The sequence below is a fragment of the Macrotis lagotis genome, chromosome 4 (assembly GCF_037893015.1).
Source record: "Macrotis lagotis isolate mMagLag1 chromosome 4, bilby.v1.9.chrom.fasta, whole genome shotgun sequence".
NCBI classification, from domain to species: Eukaryota; Metazoa; Chordata; class Mammalia; order Peramelemorphia; family Peramelidae; genus Macrotis; species Macrotis lagotis.
Genome location: NC_133661.1, coordinates 245,840,410 through 245,860,375, shown reverse-complemented (window position 1 = coordinate 245,860,375; position 19,966 = coordinate 245,840,410). Strand labels below are relative to the sequence as shown.

General features: G+C 37.2%; 1 protein-coding gene across 1 annotated transcript in view; it reads right to left on the bottom strand.

Annotated features, from left to right (window-relative positions):
- The window catches only part of SPTLC2 (serine palmitoyltransferase long chain base subunit 2), a 233,632-nt gene extending 215,038 nt beyond the window's left edge, over window positions 1-18,594 (bottom strand). Inside the window, exon 1 of the mRNA XM_074235631.1 lies at window positions 18,568-18,594. Coding sequence (XP_074091732.1) covers window positions 18,568-18,579 — 12 coding nt within the window. The 5' untranslated portion in view covers window positions 18,580-18,594. The remainder of the gene's footprint in view (window positions 1-18,567) is intronic.
- Between the last annotated feature and the right edge of the window lie 1,372 nt (window positions 18,595-19,966).

Below are 19,966 nucleotides of genomic sequence, written 5' to 3'. Positions count from 1 at the left end.
AAGCTCCCTCTACCTGCTCTATTAACTGAGAAGGTTCATATAAGTATTATCAGTATCATTTTTCTATGCAGGAATACATGCAGTTCACCATCATTAAGTCCCTCATATTTTCCCCCTCTTCTCCAATCTCTATGCTTCACCTGAGTCCTGTATCTGAAGATCAAATCTTCTGTTCAGCTCTGGCCATTCCAACAGGAACATTTGAAATTCCCCTGGTTCATTGAAAGTCCATCTTTTTCCCTGGAAGAGGACATTCAGCCTTGCTGGGTAGTTCATTCTTGGCTGCATTCTAAGCTCTTTTGCCTTCTGGTATATTATATTCCAAGCCCTATGAACTTCCAATGTGGTTGCTTCCAAGTCCTGTGTGATCCTGACTGCAGCTCCACAATATTTGAACTGTGTCCTTCTGTCTGCTTGTAATATTTTCTCTTTGACTTGGGAGTTCTGGAATTTGGCTATGATATTCCTAGGGGTTGGTTTTTTGGAATCTCTTTCTCGGGGGGCGGGGAATCGGTGGATTTTCTCTCCATTTCTATTTTGCCCTCTGCTTCTAGAATATCAGGTCAATTTTCCTGTAGTAATTCTTTGAAAATGATGTCAAGGCTCTTTTCCTGATCATGACTTTCAGATATTCCAATAATTTTTAAATTATCTTTCCTAAGTCTGTTTTCCATATCAGTTGTTTTTTCAATGAGATGTTTCACATTTTCTTCTAATTTTTCATTTTTTTGGTTTTGAAGTATTGAGTCCTGGTTTCTTGTAAATTCATCAATCTCACTGAGTTATATTCTTTAAGGATTTGTTCTCCTCAGAGAGTTTTCTTATCTCTTTTTCCATCTGACCAATATTGCTTTTTAAAGGATTCTTCTCCTCAATAACTTTTTGAACTGTTTTATCCATTTGACCTAAGCTGGTTTTTAGCATGCTATTTTCTTCAGCATTTTTTTGGATTTCCTTGACTAGGCTGCTGACTTCATTTTCATGTTTTTCCTGCATCTCTCTCATTTCTTTTCCAAGTTTTTCTTCTAACTCCCTCATTTGATTTTCAAAGTCCTTTTTGAGCTCTATCATAGCCTGAGCCCAATTTCTGTTTCTCTTGGAGTCTTTAGATGCAGGAGCTTGTGCTTCCTCATCTTCAGACTGAGTATTTTGATCCTTCTTGGGCTCATATGCAAAATATTTCTCAATAGTGTTCCTCTTGTTTCTCTGCTTGCTCATTTTCCCAGCCTGAGCCTGGTTTTGTGGTGCTTCATGAGCTTTTGGGACACTCCCACACAAAGGTCTCAGTGTGTGAGGTTCTGCCCTCTCTCCAGGTTTGTGAATGACCATATGTGCCCCCCCTCTGCCACGGGGCTGAGGTGGAGGAAGGCCCTGCTGTCCTATGGGGGGTCTAGACTGGGATCAGGATCTGAATGTGGTCAGAGCCCCAGAGTCCTGTTCCAGGGGCAGAGGACAGAGCTCTGCAGTCTCTCTCTCTTTACTGCCCTCCCTGGGTTCAATGGGCTCATGCCCTGGGGGCTCCTGCTTACCAGCTCCACCTGCTTCTGTTTCCTGGAACTAGGCTGCTAGCTGTGTGCCCTGAGGGCTGGGCTTCACATGCTCCCTCTGGCAGAGGTCCCCCACTGTTCCCCCAATTTGTGCCCGGTGCTCCCTGGGCATAGGTCAGGAAACTCCCCCGCTGCTATGAGCCCAGGCTTCCAGCACCCTGGGGCTGCCTCTGGGAGGCTGAAGTTCTTTCACTCTGGCAGGCCACCCCTCTGGCTGGCCACCTCTCCAACCCCAGGGAGCAGAGCTTTCTGCTCTTTTCCAGGTTACCTTGAGTAGGAGAACTGCCTCATTGGGTCCCTCTATGGATTCTGTCTCTTGAAAATTTAGTTAGAGTCCTTAGCTTATAAGTTTTATGAGAGAGTGCCTAAGACACCATCTTGGCTCTGCCCTTGGGGACTCAGTTTTAATATTTAGCAATACACATAAAGCATACAGTGGAATAAACCTAGACAGGAGAACAAAACTAAAGAAGAGCCAGTAGTTCAGTTACTCTGAACCTACAGAATAACCTGATATGTTGGGGATATCTCATTCCCAATGATTTGGTCTCAGTAATACCTGACCCTGGGTCCCCTGGTGCCATCTGTACATTTTTCTCTTCCCATGTAGAAACTTCACAGAACACAGAATGAAGTCACAGAATTTCACTAAGCTTTTTGATCCTACCCTTATAGTACTGATTGAATATTCACTTTCACTTTCCCAACCCACATGTGGAAAAATAGGTCAAATTTCAGGAGGGCAACTATCTATATCTTCCCCTCAGGATTCTAGGAAGAGCCCTAAGGAGGAGTTAGGGGATTTAAAAAAAATTATTTTTTGCTCAAACTCCCATTCTGGTATGTTCTCTCCAATACCAAGCATCAGTTAGAGTTAGCATCTTGCCCTATATCATTGGCTAAAATAGTGAATCTTACCCAAATGTCATTTAACCAATTTACATGAATTAGCTTTTACAAAGAGATATTTAGGGTCAGAAACAAGATTGCAAAGTAGCAAGAAACAGTGAGCATTTTGCAGGTCAGGCCTTAGGCACAGACAAAGAAGTCTGAGGATTCTGGGTATCGGGTCTGGTACAGAGCACACAGAATGAGAGAATGTGGTGAGGGTGGGATTGGGGAAAGGGGGAAGTTCTCAGAGCACCTAGGAAAAGCTGTGAACCATGGCAAGAAGGGGTCCTAGACCCATACCAGGGCATCACAATAGGGATGGGTGCAAACTGGCAATTTTGTTAGCCTCTTCTCAGTTCCTTGTCACAGATTCAGAGTGAAGTGACAAGAGAACTTGTGCCTGCAGCAGCCCACAGTCCCCATCCCCAGCAGTCTCAGGCTCTAGAATATACTGGGTGAGAATCAAGTTTAAGAATTCAGCAACAGCAATGTGACTCACACTCAGAAGCAGAGTGGGTATCAATTCCAACCTACAGCCCCATCTGAAGCTTGAAGAGGAATACCTAAAGCAGGAATTCCAGACCAAAGGGGAATCAGACATTCTGTAATGCTGAAACAGCAAAACTTCTTATCTGGTTGACAGTAACACTCTATTGTTGTCCAGACCAAAACCCAGGTCAGAGCAATAATCAGATTTGGTCTTGTCAGACTATTTTTGGAGAACTGAAAGCTTGCAGATAGATCCCTAGCCTGAGATGTCCCTAGAACATCACAATATACTATACTCCAAGAAAGGAAGGGTAAGACCAGTCATTTCCTCCAGAAACTGAAGAACCTGACCCTAACATCAAGTCCAAAGTCAAGAAGTAGGCTGGAATAATGAGCAAACCAAAAGAGAGTTCCACAAGAAAAAGTCATTTTGGTAAGAGGTTGCTCAAGATACAACCGTAGATTAGACCAACACCTCACACCCTATACCAAGATAAGATCCAAATGGATACAGGATTTAGACATAAAAAAAACAACATTATAAGCAAATTTGAAGATCAAGGAATAGTTTACCTGTCAGATCTATGGAAAGGGAAGCAATTTATGACCAAGGAAGAGATGGAGAACATCATTAAAAACAAACTAGATGATTTTGTTTACATTAAATTAAAAAGCTTTTGCACACACAAAATCACTATAACCAAGATCAAAAGAAATGTAGAAGTGAGAAACAATCTTTACAACTAGTATTTCTGACAAAGGACTCATTTCTAAAATATACAGAGAACTGAGTCAGCTTTTTAAAAAAAACAAGCCATTTCCCAATTGACAAATGGTCAAAGGATATGCAAAAGCAATTTACAGATGAGGAAATCAAAGTGATTCACAGTCATGAAAAATTGCTCTAAATCATTACTTATTAAAGAAATGCAAATTAAAGCTTCTCTGAGGTACCACCTCACACCTCTTAGACTCAACAATATGACCAGAAAGGCCAATGATCAGTGTTGGAAGGGATGTGGGAAATCTGGGACAATAATACATTGTCAGTGGAGCTGTGAACTCACCCAACTTTTCTGGACAGAAATTTGGAATTATGCCCAAAGGGCAACAAAACTGTGCATACCCTTTGATCCAACAATACCACTACTGAGATGATGAAAAAGGGTAAAAACATCACTTGTATAAAAATATTCATAGCAGCCCTATTTGTGGTGGCAAAGAATTGGAAATCAAGTCCTTCAATTGGGAAATGACTTAGCAAACTGTGGTATATGTATGTCATGGAACACTATTGTTCTATTAGAAACCAGGAGGGATAGGAATTCAGGGAAGCCTGGAGGGATTTTCATGAGCTGATGCTGAGTGAGATGAACAGAACCAGAAAAACACCCTAACAGCAGCATGGGGATGATGATCAACCTTGATGGACTTGCTAGATCAGTGCAACAATCAGGGACAATTTGGGGCTGTGATGGAAAATACCATCTGTATCCAGAGAAAGAATTGTGGAGTTTGAACAAAGACCCAGGACTATTACCTTTAATTTAAAAAAAACCTGATATCTTATTATGTAGCCTTGCTATCTCTTATACTTTATTTTTCTTCCTTAAGGATGTGATTGCTCCCTCATCACATTTCAAATTGGATCAATATATACCATGGAAACAATGTAAAGACTGGCAAATGGCCTTCTGTGGGGAGTGAGGGGAGGGAAGCAAGATTAGGAGAAAAACCGTAAAACTCAAAATAAATAAAATCTTTAAAAGAAAAAAAATAGGGGTGGCTAGGTGGTGTAGTGGATAAAGCACCGGCCCTGGAGTCAGGAGTACCTGGGTTCAAATCTGGTCTCAGACACTTAATAATTACCTAGCTGTGTGGCCTTGGGCAAGCCACTTAACCCCATTTGCCTTGCAAAAACCTAAAATAAAATAAAATAAAAAAGATACAACCCTAGAAAAAGAAAATGACTTCAAAACATATTTAGGCAAAACCTCAAAATAAAAAATAAAAAACCCATCCTGGGCACAAATTCAATTAGAATTCCCAGAAGAAATGAAGCAAGAACTTTTGTAAAAAAGAGTTAAATTTTTTTTTAATAAGTGAAATGAAAGTGTCAGGTGCAAAAAATGGGGGGTAGGGGTGGGGTGGGGAATGAGATTTAATTCCCAAAAGGGAATTAACAGTTTGGCACAAGAGGCACAAAATCTTGCCCATGTTGGATCCATTTTGGGTTTCAGTCTTGCCCAGGTGAGCCCAGTTGGGTATCATTTCCTAACAAATCCTAACCTACATAGAAATTCCAAACAACTCTCAATTTCCAAATAATCTAAATCCTCTATGGAGGATGATTCAGCCCTATGGAAACCAAAACACCCTGTTTCCTATATCACATACTCTATAAAAAGTGTACACCCCAACTACCCACTGCTGGCATCTATTCTGACTCAGCCCAGTTCCTTCAATAAACAACTTTACATGCCATTCAGGGCAGCTAGATGGTACATGAATAGAGCACTGACTTGAAAGTCAGGAGGATAGGAGTTTGAATCCAACTTCAGACATTTACTAGCTGTGTGACTTGGGCAAGTCACTTAACCCTGATTGCCTTGCATCCAGGGCCATCTCCAGTCCTCCTGATTCATATCTGGCCCCTGGGTCCAGATGGCTCTGGAGGAGAAAGTGAGGCTAGTGATTTAGCACAGCACCTCACTCAAATCCAATTCATGTGCTTGTAATGGCATCACCTCCTTGATGTTGTGGTCTTCTATGAAAATGAAGAATAAATATTACATTCCATTTGCCTCCATTGCTGTCCTTCTTAGACCCAAGGGATTTCTGACCTCATCATCTGACCTTTCAGGCAACAAACTCCCTGAAAATTTGAATGGGCCAAATAGAAGTCAGCTACTCATATATTAAAAACAAAGTCAAAATGTAAAATATCTCATAGGGGAAAAAAAATTGGAAAAAATATTATAAAAATTTACTAACAATGTGATGGCCAAAACAAGATCTTAGACAACAAATTTCAAGAAATCATAAAATTACCTAGATCTTTGAAATCAGAAGGCAAAGTAAAAATAAAAGGAATCAGGTCACCTCCCAAAATGAAAGTTCCTAGGAAGTTTATAATCAAAATTAAAAGCTTTCATGTTAAGGGGGAAAATATTTCAAATAGAAAGAAAGAATTCAAATACTGAGGAGTCATAGTCAAAAATCACACATGATTTATCATCACTATAACAGACAGAAGTTCTTGGAATACTATATTCCAGAAGGCAAAATATATAGAATTACAGCCAAATATGGTTTACCTGATAAAACTGAGCCTAAATCCTATAGGTCAAAATAAATCTTTAATGAAATACAGGACCTCCAATGAAAAGAGCAGAATCTGTAAAAATTTTAAAGCTCAACCACATAAATGAAAAGAACCGGGACAGCTAGGTGGCGCAGTGAATAGAGCACCGGCCTTGGAGTCAGGAGTACCTGGGTTCAAATCCGACCTCAGACACTTAATAATTACCTAGCCCTGTGGCCTTGGGCAAGCCACTTAACCCCATTGCCTTGAAAAATATAAAAAAAAGAACTATAAGAAAGGTAAACAGAGTGAACAATGAAGTTCATTATGAACAACAAGGATAAACTGCTTACATTCTAATATGAGATGATACATGACTCATCAGAGGTCATTCTAGTCTTATTAGGCAGAACCACCTGGGAGTGGTTCTGTGTTATCTTGATGATCTTAAAAGAACAATAGAAAGGGAGGGGAAGAGGATTTCAGGGGTGGGGGAGAAAGATTAGGGACAGTGATTTTGCATTATCAGAAAATATAAATCAATCCCTATACAAACAAGGAAAAGGGGGTGAGTGGGACTGCTGAAAATGAACTTCATTCTTCTAAAGGGAATAGAGCAGAGAAGAATGCACACACACAGTTGAATACAAAAACATATTTCATTCAACATGGAAATCTGAAGGGAGGGATTAATCCTAAGCAAAATCTAAATTGAGGTTCAGATAGGTGTTTTGCTCATGTCAAATAGATGAAAAGTGGCAGAGCTGAGATTCAAACTCAGTTTCTATTACTCTCCCACATCCAATCATCTGGTATTCCATCATACTACCTCAACATGATGTGAAGGTGACCCTTGGCATTGTCAAAAACCATGCCAGCTTGGCTCTACCAAACTAGAAAGGCTTTGAGTACAGCCTGATAATGGATTGTCATTCCAGGACAAGTCTAGCCAAAGTTGAAGAGTTTGGTCATCAGATAATTCACCTAGTGATCTACAATAATCCTCTGAGTAGATAGTTATTAAAGCATGAATAGATTATAATCTGCAACACTGGAGGCTGTTTCTAAACCCTGAAATCACAGATCCTGGAAAAACTGAAATAGTAGAATCAGTGATGGAGAGTTTGATCCCATTCCTGAGAATCTATCACACTTTTGCTGGGAAACCTGGGAGAAGTTCTTTATACCTTTTGATACCTCAGTGTTCCCATTTACAAAACTGAGCTAATGTCTGCCCTTACCTATGGGAGGAAGGATTAAAGAGAATTCTCATCAAGGTGCACTGAATTCTTTCAGAGGAAAAATGCTTTGCAGATGCAAATAATTTAATATGATTACTGCCTGCATACATTCCCTGGTCAAATTACAGTAATTGCAATCTGTCAGACAGACATTTGCAACAGGAGACCTATGAGAAAATATAGAGTTTCTAGGAATAGGTAAATATGATGGTAGAAGAGATTACTCTGGTAATTTCTCTTTACAGGAATTTCTCTGCAACTTCCCCACCTACCATACCCCTCTTGTCATTGTGGGGTATCTTCTTGAAGGTAAAAGCCTTAAAAGACAGCTTTCTCTAATCAGTTGAGGCACTCCTTTATTTTTTTTTCAAATTATTTACATTATACTTTTATTTCAGAGAAAAAGTGCAATAAAAATATTTTAGCAGTACTTTCCCATTATTATCATTTAAAGTCAGAAACTTTTTAGCTATAGTCAATTCTTAATATTCCTTGAAATAAATGTTTCAGGATTCTTCTGGGCTTTCTCCTCCTCACTTAGCTAAACCATCATGAACTTGGAGAATTCAATGTTAGTCTCAGAAAACTTGAGGAGGAAAGTAAACCTGCTAATGCAAAAGCATAATGCATTCCAAAGTCTACAAAGGTTTTTTTTTTTGTAGATTGTCTGCAGGTTTCCTCTCTGTGCAAGTTGACATTTCCATGACTTGGTTTGTACTTCAGGACACTTAAGATTTATTTGCTGAATTTATCAAATATTATATATATATATATATATATATATATTTCTCATTAATGTAAATTAAACTATCTTAGAAAAAATGAGTTCAAGTGATAGGCACAAAAATACTCTAGAGAAAGGGCCCCTGAACTGTTTTAAATCTTTGACTTGGCTCTGCCAGTCAGTGTTCTGCTAAGTGCATGTTGGTGAAGTATATCAACCAACAGAGGTAGAATGTTAGAAACAGATGGAATTACTATGGAATCAAAATTCTCCTGAAATCCCCTAGCCCCAATCTATTTAATTCACAGGTATGATTTAATACTCATGCATTATAGGAGAGAAACAGAGCAATAAGAAATCAAATAACACTTCAAGTTGATGAGCAGCAAACACATCCTCCAATGGTAGCTTTCTTTAGGCAAAACTTACAGACCAGAATCATCCCACTTAAATCACATAGGGATAAGATTTACACTATCTTTAGGAGGAAAGAATTTTGCATGTCATAAAACTGATATAAATATAACCTGTTATTTTTATTCGCCTAAGACTGAAAAATCAACTGCTTTTGTGAACCTAATAAATATTTGTTTTAAGTATACCACTTACATCCTTTACAGAACTCCAAAGTTTCTTTCATTTATTCCATTAAGACATTATCTTAGATCCTTCTGAAACAAAATCTTCAGACAACTTAAGGTGATTCCTTAAGTGCTAAAAAAATTTCAACCACTTTTGATGTGAAACATTCTAAAACATCTTAGTCCTTTAGACTCTAAAATAACAAGTCTGAACTGAAATTATTTTTTTTGGATGATATATCATGAATAGCAATTTTTGCACTGAAAAATAATATCTCATAATTCTTCTAAAGCTAGACCATCAACTCAAGTATCACAAGGCCTTCTAGTAATAAAGTGGGAAGAGGATGTAATGACCTCAGACTGACATTTAGCAATTATCTCTCTTCTCTGTATCTCATCCATGTCTAAGACAAGTCCCTTCTCCACTTTTAAATTAATTATTGTTAAATCAATAAAATATCATGATTTTGAGGATAACAAAAGGTGAGGCACTACTTTAAAAAATAACTTTTGTTTCTTCCTCCAGAAAGGTAGTAAGGGAGAGACAATAAAGATGATGAAGATGATAGTGAAGATGATGATGAAGATGATGTCAGGCTGCCTTTAGTAAGCCTAGTAGAACCTTTTTCTAGATAGATGATGATAATAGCATGCCTACTATGTTACCAGGCAGTGTGCTCAGTACTTTACAAATATCTTTTTGATCCTCACAATTCTGAGAGGTGGGTGCTATTATCTTTCTTAAAGTAAATTCTCTAAAGTCACATAGCTTCTAAAGTGTCTGAGGTTGAATTTGAAATCAGGTCTTCCTGACTCTAGGCTCAGTACTCTATCCACTGCATCACCTAACTAGCCCTAAAAAGACCTCCAGAAGAAAAGAAACAAGTATTTATTTATAATTTTTTATGATTTAATATTTTATTTTCCCCAATTATAGGTAAAAACAATTTTTGACTTTTTTTATTTTGAATTCCAAATTGTCTAGTTTTAGCCTTTCTCCTTCCCCATTGAGAAGGCAAGTCATGCAAAACCTATTTCCATGTTAATCATATTTTGAAAGAAAATGGAGACCACAAAAAAAAAAACCACATGCAAGAAATATAAAGAAAGTAAAGAAAAAGTATGCTTCTCCCTGCATTCAGATTCCATCAGTTCTTTCTCTGGAGATGGATGGCATTTTTTATCATCAGTCCTTCATAATTGTCTTGTATGATTGTATTGCTGAGAATAGCTAAGCTATTCACTATTGATTATCCTACAATATTGTTATTTGGGACACTAACATGCTGTTGGTGGAGTTGTGAACTGATCCAATCATTCTGGAGAACAATTTGAAACTATGCCCAAAGGGCAATAAAACTGCATACCCTTTGATTTAGCAATACCACTACTAGATCTATATCCCAAAGAGATCACAAAAAAAGAGGAAAAGAATATTCCCATGTACAAGAATATTCATAGCAGCTCTTTTTGTGCTGGCTATGCATTGAAAAAATATCCATCAATTGAGGAATGGCTGAACAAGTTGTGATATGTGAATGTAATGGAATATTATTGCTCTATAAGATATGATAAGCAAACAGATTTCAGAAAAACCTGGAAAATGAATGAAGGGAACAGAACTAGGAAAAAACATTGAACACTTTAATAGCAATATTGTACAATGATCAACTATGATAGAACTAGTTCTCAGCAGTACAGTAATGAAGGACAATTCTAAAAGAATTGTGGTGGAAAATACCATCGGCATCGAGAGTAAGAACTATGGGATCTGATTGAAGATCAAAGTATACAATTTTCATGTCTTTTTTTTAGGTTTGTTTTTTTTTGGTAAGGCAATGGGGTTAAGTGGCTTGCCCAAGGCCACACAGCTAGGTAATTATTAAGTGTCTGAGGCCACATTTGAACTCAGGTACTCCTGACTCCAGGGTCGGTGCTCTAACCACTGTGCAACCTAGCTGCCCCTAATTTTCACATCTTTAAATTTAACTTTTTTTCTTATTGTTTCCCCTTTTTTTCTGATTCTTCTTTCAAAACATTACTAATATACAAATGTGTGTAATACAATTGCACATGTATAACCTATATCAAATTGCTTGCCATCCTAAGATGGAGGGAGGGAAGGTGGAAGAAAACTTTATAAAAATGAATGCTGAAAATTATCTTTACATATAATTGACAAGGAACATAGGCCAGCTGGATGAGAGAAGAGATTATGGGAAATGGTTGATCAAATTATGGTGTATGAATGATCACATTATAAGAAATGAATAAGAACAATTCAGAGGATCAAGGGAGAACTTTATCATTTTTTGTAGAACAATAAAACAGATTTGGGAAAATAATTCACCTAATGATTAATATACCATAAATGTAAGTACTAAAAGAGTTGTGAACCTCAGATTAAACATGATGACCAAAACTGGTCCCTGGAGAAGGCTCCCAGATTCTTTGAGTTGGAAGGAACCTCAAGGGCCATCTAGTCCACCTCATACCTGAAGAAGCCCTCCTCTTCATTGGGCATGATGAGTGGTCATCCAGACTTTTCATTAGGAGATTTTCCTTATATAGAGCTCACATCTGCCTTTCTGCAATTTCTGCTCCAAATAGCATTCTTCAAGAATCTAAAATATTTAAAGACTTCTACTAAGCCATAAGCTCTTTCTTTCGTTGTCTATATTCCTTCAACTTATCTTGATATATGGCATGAATTTGAATCTCTTCTCTTCATTGCCCTGCTTATCCTCTACAGCTCACCCATGTATTTACTGAAACATGTAACCTATGTAATTACTGAGCATGAACATTATTCTCTAGATAATAATAATGCTTGTCCTTTATTTATTTATTTATTCATTTATTCACTTATTCATTCATTCATTCATTCATTCATTCACTCACTCATTTATTTATTTATTTATTTATTTATTTATTTATTTATTTATTTATTTATTTTTAGGTTTTTGCAAGGCAAATGGGGTTAAGTGGCTTGCCCAAGGCCACACAGCTAGGTAATTATTAAGTCTCTGAGACTGCATTTGAACCCAGGTACTCCTGACTCCAAGGCTGGGGCTTTATCCGCTACACCACCTAGTTGCCCCTTGTCCTTTATTTTTGAAGAAGACCATGACATCAGGAAAGTGATAACATATCAAGTCCATGAATTGGATTTGAATGAGGGGGTTGCTTTGTTAAGTCACCAGCCTTACTTTATCCTCCAGAGCCATCTGGGTCCTAGATGACTAGTGACAGCTCTAGATACAAGGGAATCAGTGTTAATTGACTTTTCCAAGGCCACACAACTAATAAGTGTCTGAGGTCATATTTGAACTTGGGTCCTCCTGAATTCAGAACCATGTTCTACCCACTACACCACTGAACTGCCCATACTCTAGATACGGCATGATAGGACCTGTTATAGTGGAAATATTATCATTCCCTCTATCAACCCCACAGTCCCAAATAGATGATGCCTCTCTTAATGCAACTGGAGATCATATTAACTTTTTCATTTAAATTTAGTAGACATATACTGAGCTTTCTGTCCTCTAAAGACCTCAAATCTTTTCTCAACAAAAAAGTTATTTAGTAGCCCCTTTTCTAATTTGTACTTGTAAAGTTGAGTAGTTGTTATTTTTAACTAAAAAAGAATTTTATTTAAAAACTATTATTTAATTATGTAATTTTTCTGTCTCTTATACTTTATTTTTCCTTCCTTAAGGATATGATTTCTCTCTCATCACATTCAACTTAGATCAATGTATACCATGGAAACAATGCCTTCTGTGGGGGTGGGGGGAGGGAAGCAAGATTAGGGGAGAAATTGTAAAACTTAAAAAAAATCTTTCTAAAAACAAATAAATAAATAGTTACCCAATTAAAAATTTTTTAAGAAAAGAATGTTATTATCACAATTCATTTTATTGGACTTAACTGATTTTTCTTTTCTGCTAATCTCTTTAAAATGAGAGCATGGAGAAAACTCTAAGGTTCTTTTCTACTCTCAATCTATAATATTACTGGAGGCTGATTCTCTCTCCTTACACGTTAACTAGATAATATGAATACCACCCTTAGATCTTTTGAGTCACTTATAAAAAATATTGACTAGCATATAACTAAGTATACTTTCCCACACCACTCCACTAGAAACCTCCTTTCATGTAGATATCTAGATAGTTGTAACCCAAATTTCTATGGAAAATATACTATTAAAATATACAACAATATATTTAATCAAGCATTAATGATAATTCTTTGGGATGACTCTTCAACAAATTTCATATTCACCTATTTGTACTATCTGGGCAGCTAGGTTGTGGGCAAATAGAGAGCCAGGTCTGAAGTCAACAAGATTCATCTTCAGAGTTCGAATTTGACCTCAGATACATACTAACTGTATGACCTTGTCTTTAACCCTGTCTACCTCAGTTTCTTTATTTCTAAAATGAGCTGGAGAAGAAACTGACAAACCATTCCAGTATCTTTGCCAAGAAAACTCCCAATAGGATCACAAAGAATAGGATACAATTGAAATGTCTAGAGAGAAACAACATCTGTACTGTTTTCTAGTCCACAATTCAATCTGGGTGTTGTCAATGGGCCCAGAGGGGAAAGGAAAGAAGGATAAGACAATATTATGGATCTTGGAATTGGAGGGATTTTTGAAATGATGGCAAAATGTTTAGATATCTTTGGTAAATACAATATCCAAAGAAAAGGTCAAAGAGTCTACTAGTTTTACTAATAGTCTTACTAATCAGTGAGTCAATAAAAATTTATTAAGTATCTACTATATTATGCTTAGTGCTGGGAACACAAGCACAAAGAGAAAATCTTTCCCCTTGAAAAACTTACCAACTAATGAGGGAAGATAGCATACAAAAAGGAAGCTTAAAATGGAGGATGGAGAAGATACCTGCTATAGGGGAAAGACATAGAAGGATCAGAGGAGTGGCAAATGAAGAGACTAACCCAGCCTCTTCCTTTGACAGTGAATCTTAAGAGGAGCTCTCCAGGCCCTAGGAATGAAGAGATTCCTAAGAGAAGTCCAGAGGTGAGGAGCTGGAAATCGAGAGAGAGAACTGTTTAGAGATGGGGTGGAGGGAAACAAAGAGATGGGTGTCATCTAAAGACAGTTTGTGGTTTACCAGAAAGATCAGTTAGAAAAAAATAGTTTGTAAGTGTGTGTGTGTGTGTGTGTGTGTGTGTGTGTGTGTGTGTGTGTGTGTGTTGTGTGTGTATGTGTATGTATATGTTCGAGGGGTGGAGTTAGTCTGATTCTATGCTGAGTCAGGCATCATTCCATCCTGGTAGGAGAGGACCAAGTGATCCTTCAAGTTCTATTGGGAAAGAAGAGAGTTGTCTCATTCTGAAGTGTAACAACCTAGAACTTCAGGAGTCACCACATGCCATCCATGAGAATTTATTTTATTTTCATGAGGAATTGCATCAGTAGAGTAGATCAGTCTAAAAAGGCAAATCCTGGAAACATGTATAGATACTTCCTGCCTAACTTCAATCCAAAGTCCCATGTAACCAAATGACCAACATGAAATCTCTAGATGATTCAAGACCATAATAATGATGAATCAGAGATCTATATTGTATAGAAATAATTTCCTAATTGGCTGAAAAAGCCAAAAGAATTGATGATTCAGAGGTTTCTGAAATATAATTGAATAAGTAAATCATTACTTACATCTTACATCTCTCTTTTTTTTTTCTTTCTTTTAGATTTTGAGGAAGCAAGATAATTTAGAACTGGTTCGAAGAGTCTTCTGGAAAAGGTGCTGTAGTTTTATTTCCCGTCTACCTATGGCAAACTGGCTATGAACACATGGCCATCTCTTTCTCATCCTAATGAATGACCAATGGGCAATAAGTGGGAGTGTTGAGCATCACATCATGGCAATTATATCCTGAAATACAGTAGGGTTAAAGGGAGATTGCCAATTCTATTCTATTTAATCATAGAATTTTTTTTAAGGTTTTTGCAAGGCAATGGGGTTAAGTGGCTTGCCCAAGGCCATACAGCAAGGTAATTATTAAGTGTATGAGGTCGGATTGAACTCAGGTACTCCTGACTCCTGGGCCAGTGTTCTATCTACTGTGCCACCTAGCTGCCCCATCTATAATCTTTGTTATCTCTCCCTCTTCCTCACTCAACAATCATGTAGACATACTTCCTATTGGCCAGTGCTCCAAAGCGCCATTTTAATTCCTGTTTGAAAATTGCTGTTTATTTTTTTTAAGTTACTGACCAACATGAAATCCCTGGGTGATTCAAAACCATAAAATAATTTCTCTGGGGTGACCTTCCTGAAGAGGAAATAAGGAAAAAAATGAGCATAGTTACATACCTGTTCTATTTTTCTTCTTCTTCCTTAATATTTATATATAGTATTTTTTGGTCACAAAGTACTTTGAAATCCATCCACTTATTCAATTCTTACATAGTAGGAGAAATAGACAATGAGTCTCGTGTCTGGCTGAGCTGAGGGTTCCCAAAAGAGAAATTAAGTTAGCAAGACTTTGGAAGGAATGAATGATGGTTGAAGTTGGTGGGAAGAAAGGAAGAGGAAAAGAAGAAAGTTGTATATGTGGGCACATGAATTATCCCTTCCTCTCTACCTCTGCCTTCCTTAGGCATTGAGAAGGACTTCAGGCCCACCATGTAAAAGCAAGGTGGTGAAAAAAAAATACTAAAGAATTTCCAGGAGATAATGTAGTCATACTTGACAGTTGATTGCTACTGTTGTGACGGGCTGCCCCTCTGGCTTAAGTCAAGAATGAACATCTGAAATAACCCTGGAAGTCAGGTCTGCTGAAGACGAGACTCTGGAGGAAGAGATGAAATTGAAGGGATGATAAGCTAATTTGTAAGAGTTCAGATATAGTGGAACTGGACTGATAGCTGCAAAAAACCTTACTACTGAGAATGCCAGCAGATCAAACTTACCCCTGGCACTTTACTTTATCTCATTGCTTACACTGTTTTATTTCAGGACCCAGAATTGCCTCGGGGTAATAGCCTCCATCATTCCATTTCTGTAACCTAGAGCATGGAAGGAGGGATTTGAAACAATTGATCAAATGAGATAATATTTATAAAATGCACATTGCCTGGCACATGGTAAGTATAACTGCCTATTCCACCTATCCATTATGTTTGGGGGAGTTACTTGAAGGAAAAAGGGACTGAATTCTATGAAATTTTAAACCATATGACCACCGAATATTGCTTACTTATAGAAAATAGAGAGGTTCAGGATCTACTGAGGAAATATCTCAGATGTGAGGGGGAGCCATAGATTTAATTATATTTTTTCCAAAAATGCAGATATATAGTTCATCATCCCCTACTTTAGAATCAAAGCCCAATGCAAAATCTCTTGAAGCATGTAATTTTTTTGGATTTAGGTGGTTGCCATATATACAAAGACTATTCTACACATTTATCAGGAGTCCTAAGGATACTTTGGTTTTATGGCTTTAATATAGTGCCACCTGGTGATAACATTGAAAAGTATACTCCCTTACTTTTCAAATATATAGGGAATAGAGCCAAATGTATAAAAAGTTAGACCCATTCAGGGCAGCTGGGCAACTGGGTAGATAGAGTACTGGTCCTGGAGTCAGGAGGGTCTCAGTTCAAATCCAGCCTCAGACATTTAATAATTACTTAGCTGTGTAATCTTGGGCAAGTCATTTAACCCTATTGCCTTGCAAACAAACAAACAAAAAAAAAAGAATTCAAAACTATCAACAATCATATAAAAAAATGCTCTAAATAACTATTGATTAGAGAAAGTCCTATTAAATAAACTACCTATCAGATTGACTAATATGAAAGAAAAGAAAAATGATAAATAAAGGAGAGAATGTGGAAAAATAAGTATACAAATGTAATGTTGGAATTATAAACTGGTCCAACCATTCTGCAGAATAATTTGGAACTATATGAAAAACATAACAAATTTTATATAAAATTTTATATAAAATTTGTCCCAGTAATATCTCTACTTGGTCTGTATCCCAAAGAGATAAAAGAAAAGAGGAAAAAGACCTACAAATACAAAAATATTTATAACAATTCTTTTTCTGGTGGTAAAGAATTGGAAATTGAAGTGATGTCCATCAATTGAAGAATGGTTGAACAAGTTGTGGTATGTGATTATGATGGCATCCTATTGTAAGAAATAAAGGGGATGATTTCAGAAAAATATTGGAAGACTTAGACAAACTAATGTGAAGTAAAGTGAAAGAATCAGGAGGACATTGTATACAGAAACAAGAATATTTTAGGGATGATCAACTGTGAAAGACTAAGCTACTCTGATCAAGGCAGGATCCAAGACAATTCCAGAAGATAAATGATGAAAAATACTATCTACCTCCAGAGGGTGAACTCTGAGTGCAAATTGAAGCACATTTTGTTCACATATCTTTACATTGCTTGCTTTTTATTTTTTTTTAACATGACTATTATGGAAATATGTTTTATATGACTTCACATGTATAACTGATATCATATTGCTTGTCTTCTCAATTGGTTGGGGCAAGAGGAAGGGAGAGAATTTGTAATTCAAATAAGAAAAAACACTTCTTTGCTGGTTAACTGTAAAGTCAAACCCTGTCTTGTGGTTTTAAAGATGGAAGAACATGAGTCAGTAGGAATTTCTATTGCTAATACAATACTCCAAGTTTCCCCTGGGCTAACCAATAAGTGCATATACATCCTGCTCCACTTATAACAATCTTGTGAGATAGGTGGTATAAGTATCTACTATGTCAGAGGACAGAAAACAAACTCAGAAATGTTAACAGAATTTTCCTAGGTCAGCTACAACTAGTAAAGCCAAGACTCAAACCCAGGTCTCTTGATTCCAGGTCTATTGATTTCCTGTGTTCTTTTTCACTAATTATTCTTACATCAAGTGTTCTTATACATCAATTCTTCTGGTAGCTAACTCCCATAAGACTCTGGAATTCTTGCCTTTCGAAATAGAATTTTCAAAAAATCTATAACATAGGTCCTACATGACTTTATATCCCCTTACCCTGACTTCCTTTCATCCAGTGTATTCATTTCAACAGACCAGAAAAGGAACAATAAATCAAGGGAAACGTGACAGAGGTTTTATAAAATATTTACTTCCAAAGGAATCCTCACAAATATGCAAATATACTCCCCCACCCCCAAACAAGGGAGAGGCATAACTCTACTCCCTCTCTGTACCTCAATTAGTGAGGAGAAGAGCATTAGGTTCATAGTTTAACTCTTAGAGCACAGTCCCCATTCCAAGTCCAAAACCCTTCTTGGGCTCCTTAAATCCCAGGCACCCTGGCTTCTCAGGGTTTTTATGCCACCCTGACAGGCATTCCACTTGGCTCCAAAGTTCCATGACATGACTCCTAGTTCTGAAGGGATTACCTCCGATAATCAAAACTAAAGATGAACAATCAAGAACAAAAAGAACCCCCATTTCTCAGAGCTGGGTAAAAGAAAAGTAAGCAAGGAAAGGCAAGTCCCTTTTCTTTCTTGGTCAAACAGACAGCCAATCAAGGAGGCTACCCCTACCCATATGGTAAGGGATAGAACAACTCTATATGAAGTAAATTATGCATGCTCAAAAGCCAGGTTGCACAAGACAGAAGTGTAAGACATAGTGCTAAGCAAATAGAAGGAAAGACAATCTCTGCCCTCAAGGAATTTATATTCTAATAGGAGAAAAGGAGGAGGAAGTCTGGAAAGGGTAGGCAGTGGGACAAGAGATGAAGGTACCTGCTGGGGCATGCTAGAGAATGTTTGGAGAATCAGGAGTGCAGTCTGGAAAAAAATGATGTGGTTGTCCTGGGTCTCCTTAAATGGAGGTTCTGGAGAGGACCTGGCCCATCAGAGGGAGAAGCCACTAGGTATATCCAATATGTGAAGTCTAGCTGGAGTGAATTTTCACAGTGAAGAGGTTACTCTGGTATAGTAGAGAACCAGGAGTGAGGCTGAAGATGAATGACTTTGATGGGAGAGGGAACACCCCCAGATGACTCATGCTTACAGCATGGGGTTATGGCTTAAACACTTCTTGTAATGTCCTTTTCTAGCAACTGGCTATTTCTTATTGCTACTTGACTCCACCTACAAGCTGCCTTTTGCTTCTTCATCATTAATCTGTAAACACCATCTTTCAGAATAACCATCTTCTGAAACTTTAAAGTTACATTTGTTTCTGGAATTTCTTCCCCAGAGTGTCATCTTTCTTTGGTAAGACCTCCCCCCACTCAACCAGTTCGGGGTTTAACCACAAGATTTTCAGCCTTAATGTTAGTCAGGCTCACAACCAGTCAAAAGCGATTTCAAGATTTTGTTTTTTAAATTCACCCTCACACACATCCATTAAAGAGTGAGTACCTTAGGACTTAATGATTCTGTTTAAGTAAGAATAAACTAATTTCTTTCATTTCTCATTACATTCTTAACAGTTGGTACCAGTTCTCTTCAAATTATCTTGGGGTTTTGATAAGTTTCAAAGAGGCATTCAGCAACACTAGAAGGTACAAAATTGAGTACGTGGACTTTGCCTGCTTTCCTGCCACTTTGACAAAGGTCACTGTCCTCCTTACACCTGGTTGATATAATTTTTAAAAAACTAGTCATGTCCATTTTAGTTCCAACTCCTCCATGAAGTCTTCACTCAAATTAATCTTTATTCTATCCCAATAACTACTAGATTAGCTGGGTTATAAAATGCAAAAGCTTAATCTTGATTAAGCAAACATTAGTATAGTGCTCTAGGAATCACAAATGAAGATCAAGAGTAGCTGATCCAAGGTTGTTGTTTTAATTGTTTTTTGCAAATAACTTTTAATGACTTTTATTTTTGTGTCACCATCATTTCTAAACATATCCCTCTTTACCCAGTGAAACATCCCTTACAGCAATCTTAGAGGAAAAACAAAACTACCCCCAAAAAACATTGAGATTCATAGTTATGTATAATATTTCACTTCTATAATGCCTTGCTTCTGTAAAGAAGAAAGGGAGATATATTTTCTTACATCTTTTTCAGAGAAACTTTAATGGTTATTAAAATTAAAGTTTTGGACTTTTGTCCTTTCCATTTGTATTATTGTAGTTACTTTGTTATTGTAGTTTTATTTTCCTGATTATTCTTTTTTTTTAGATT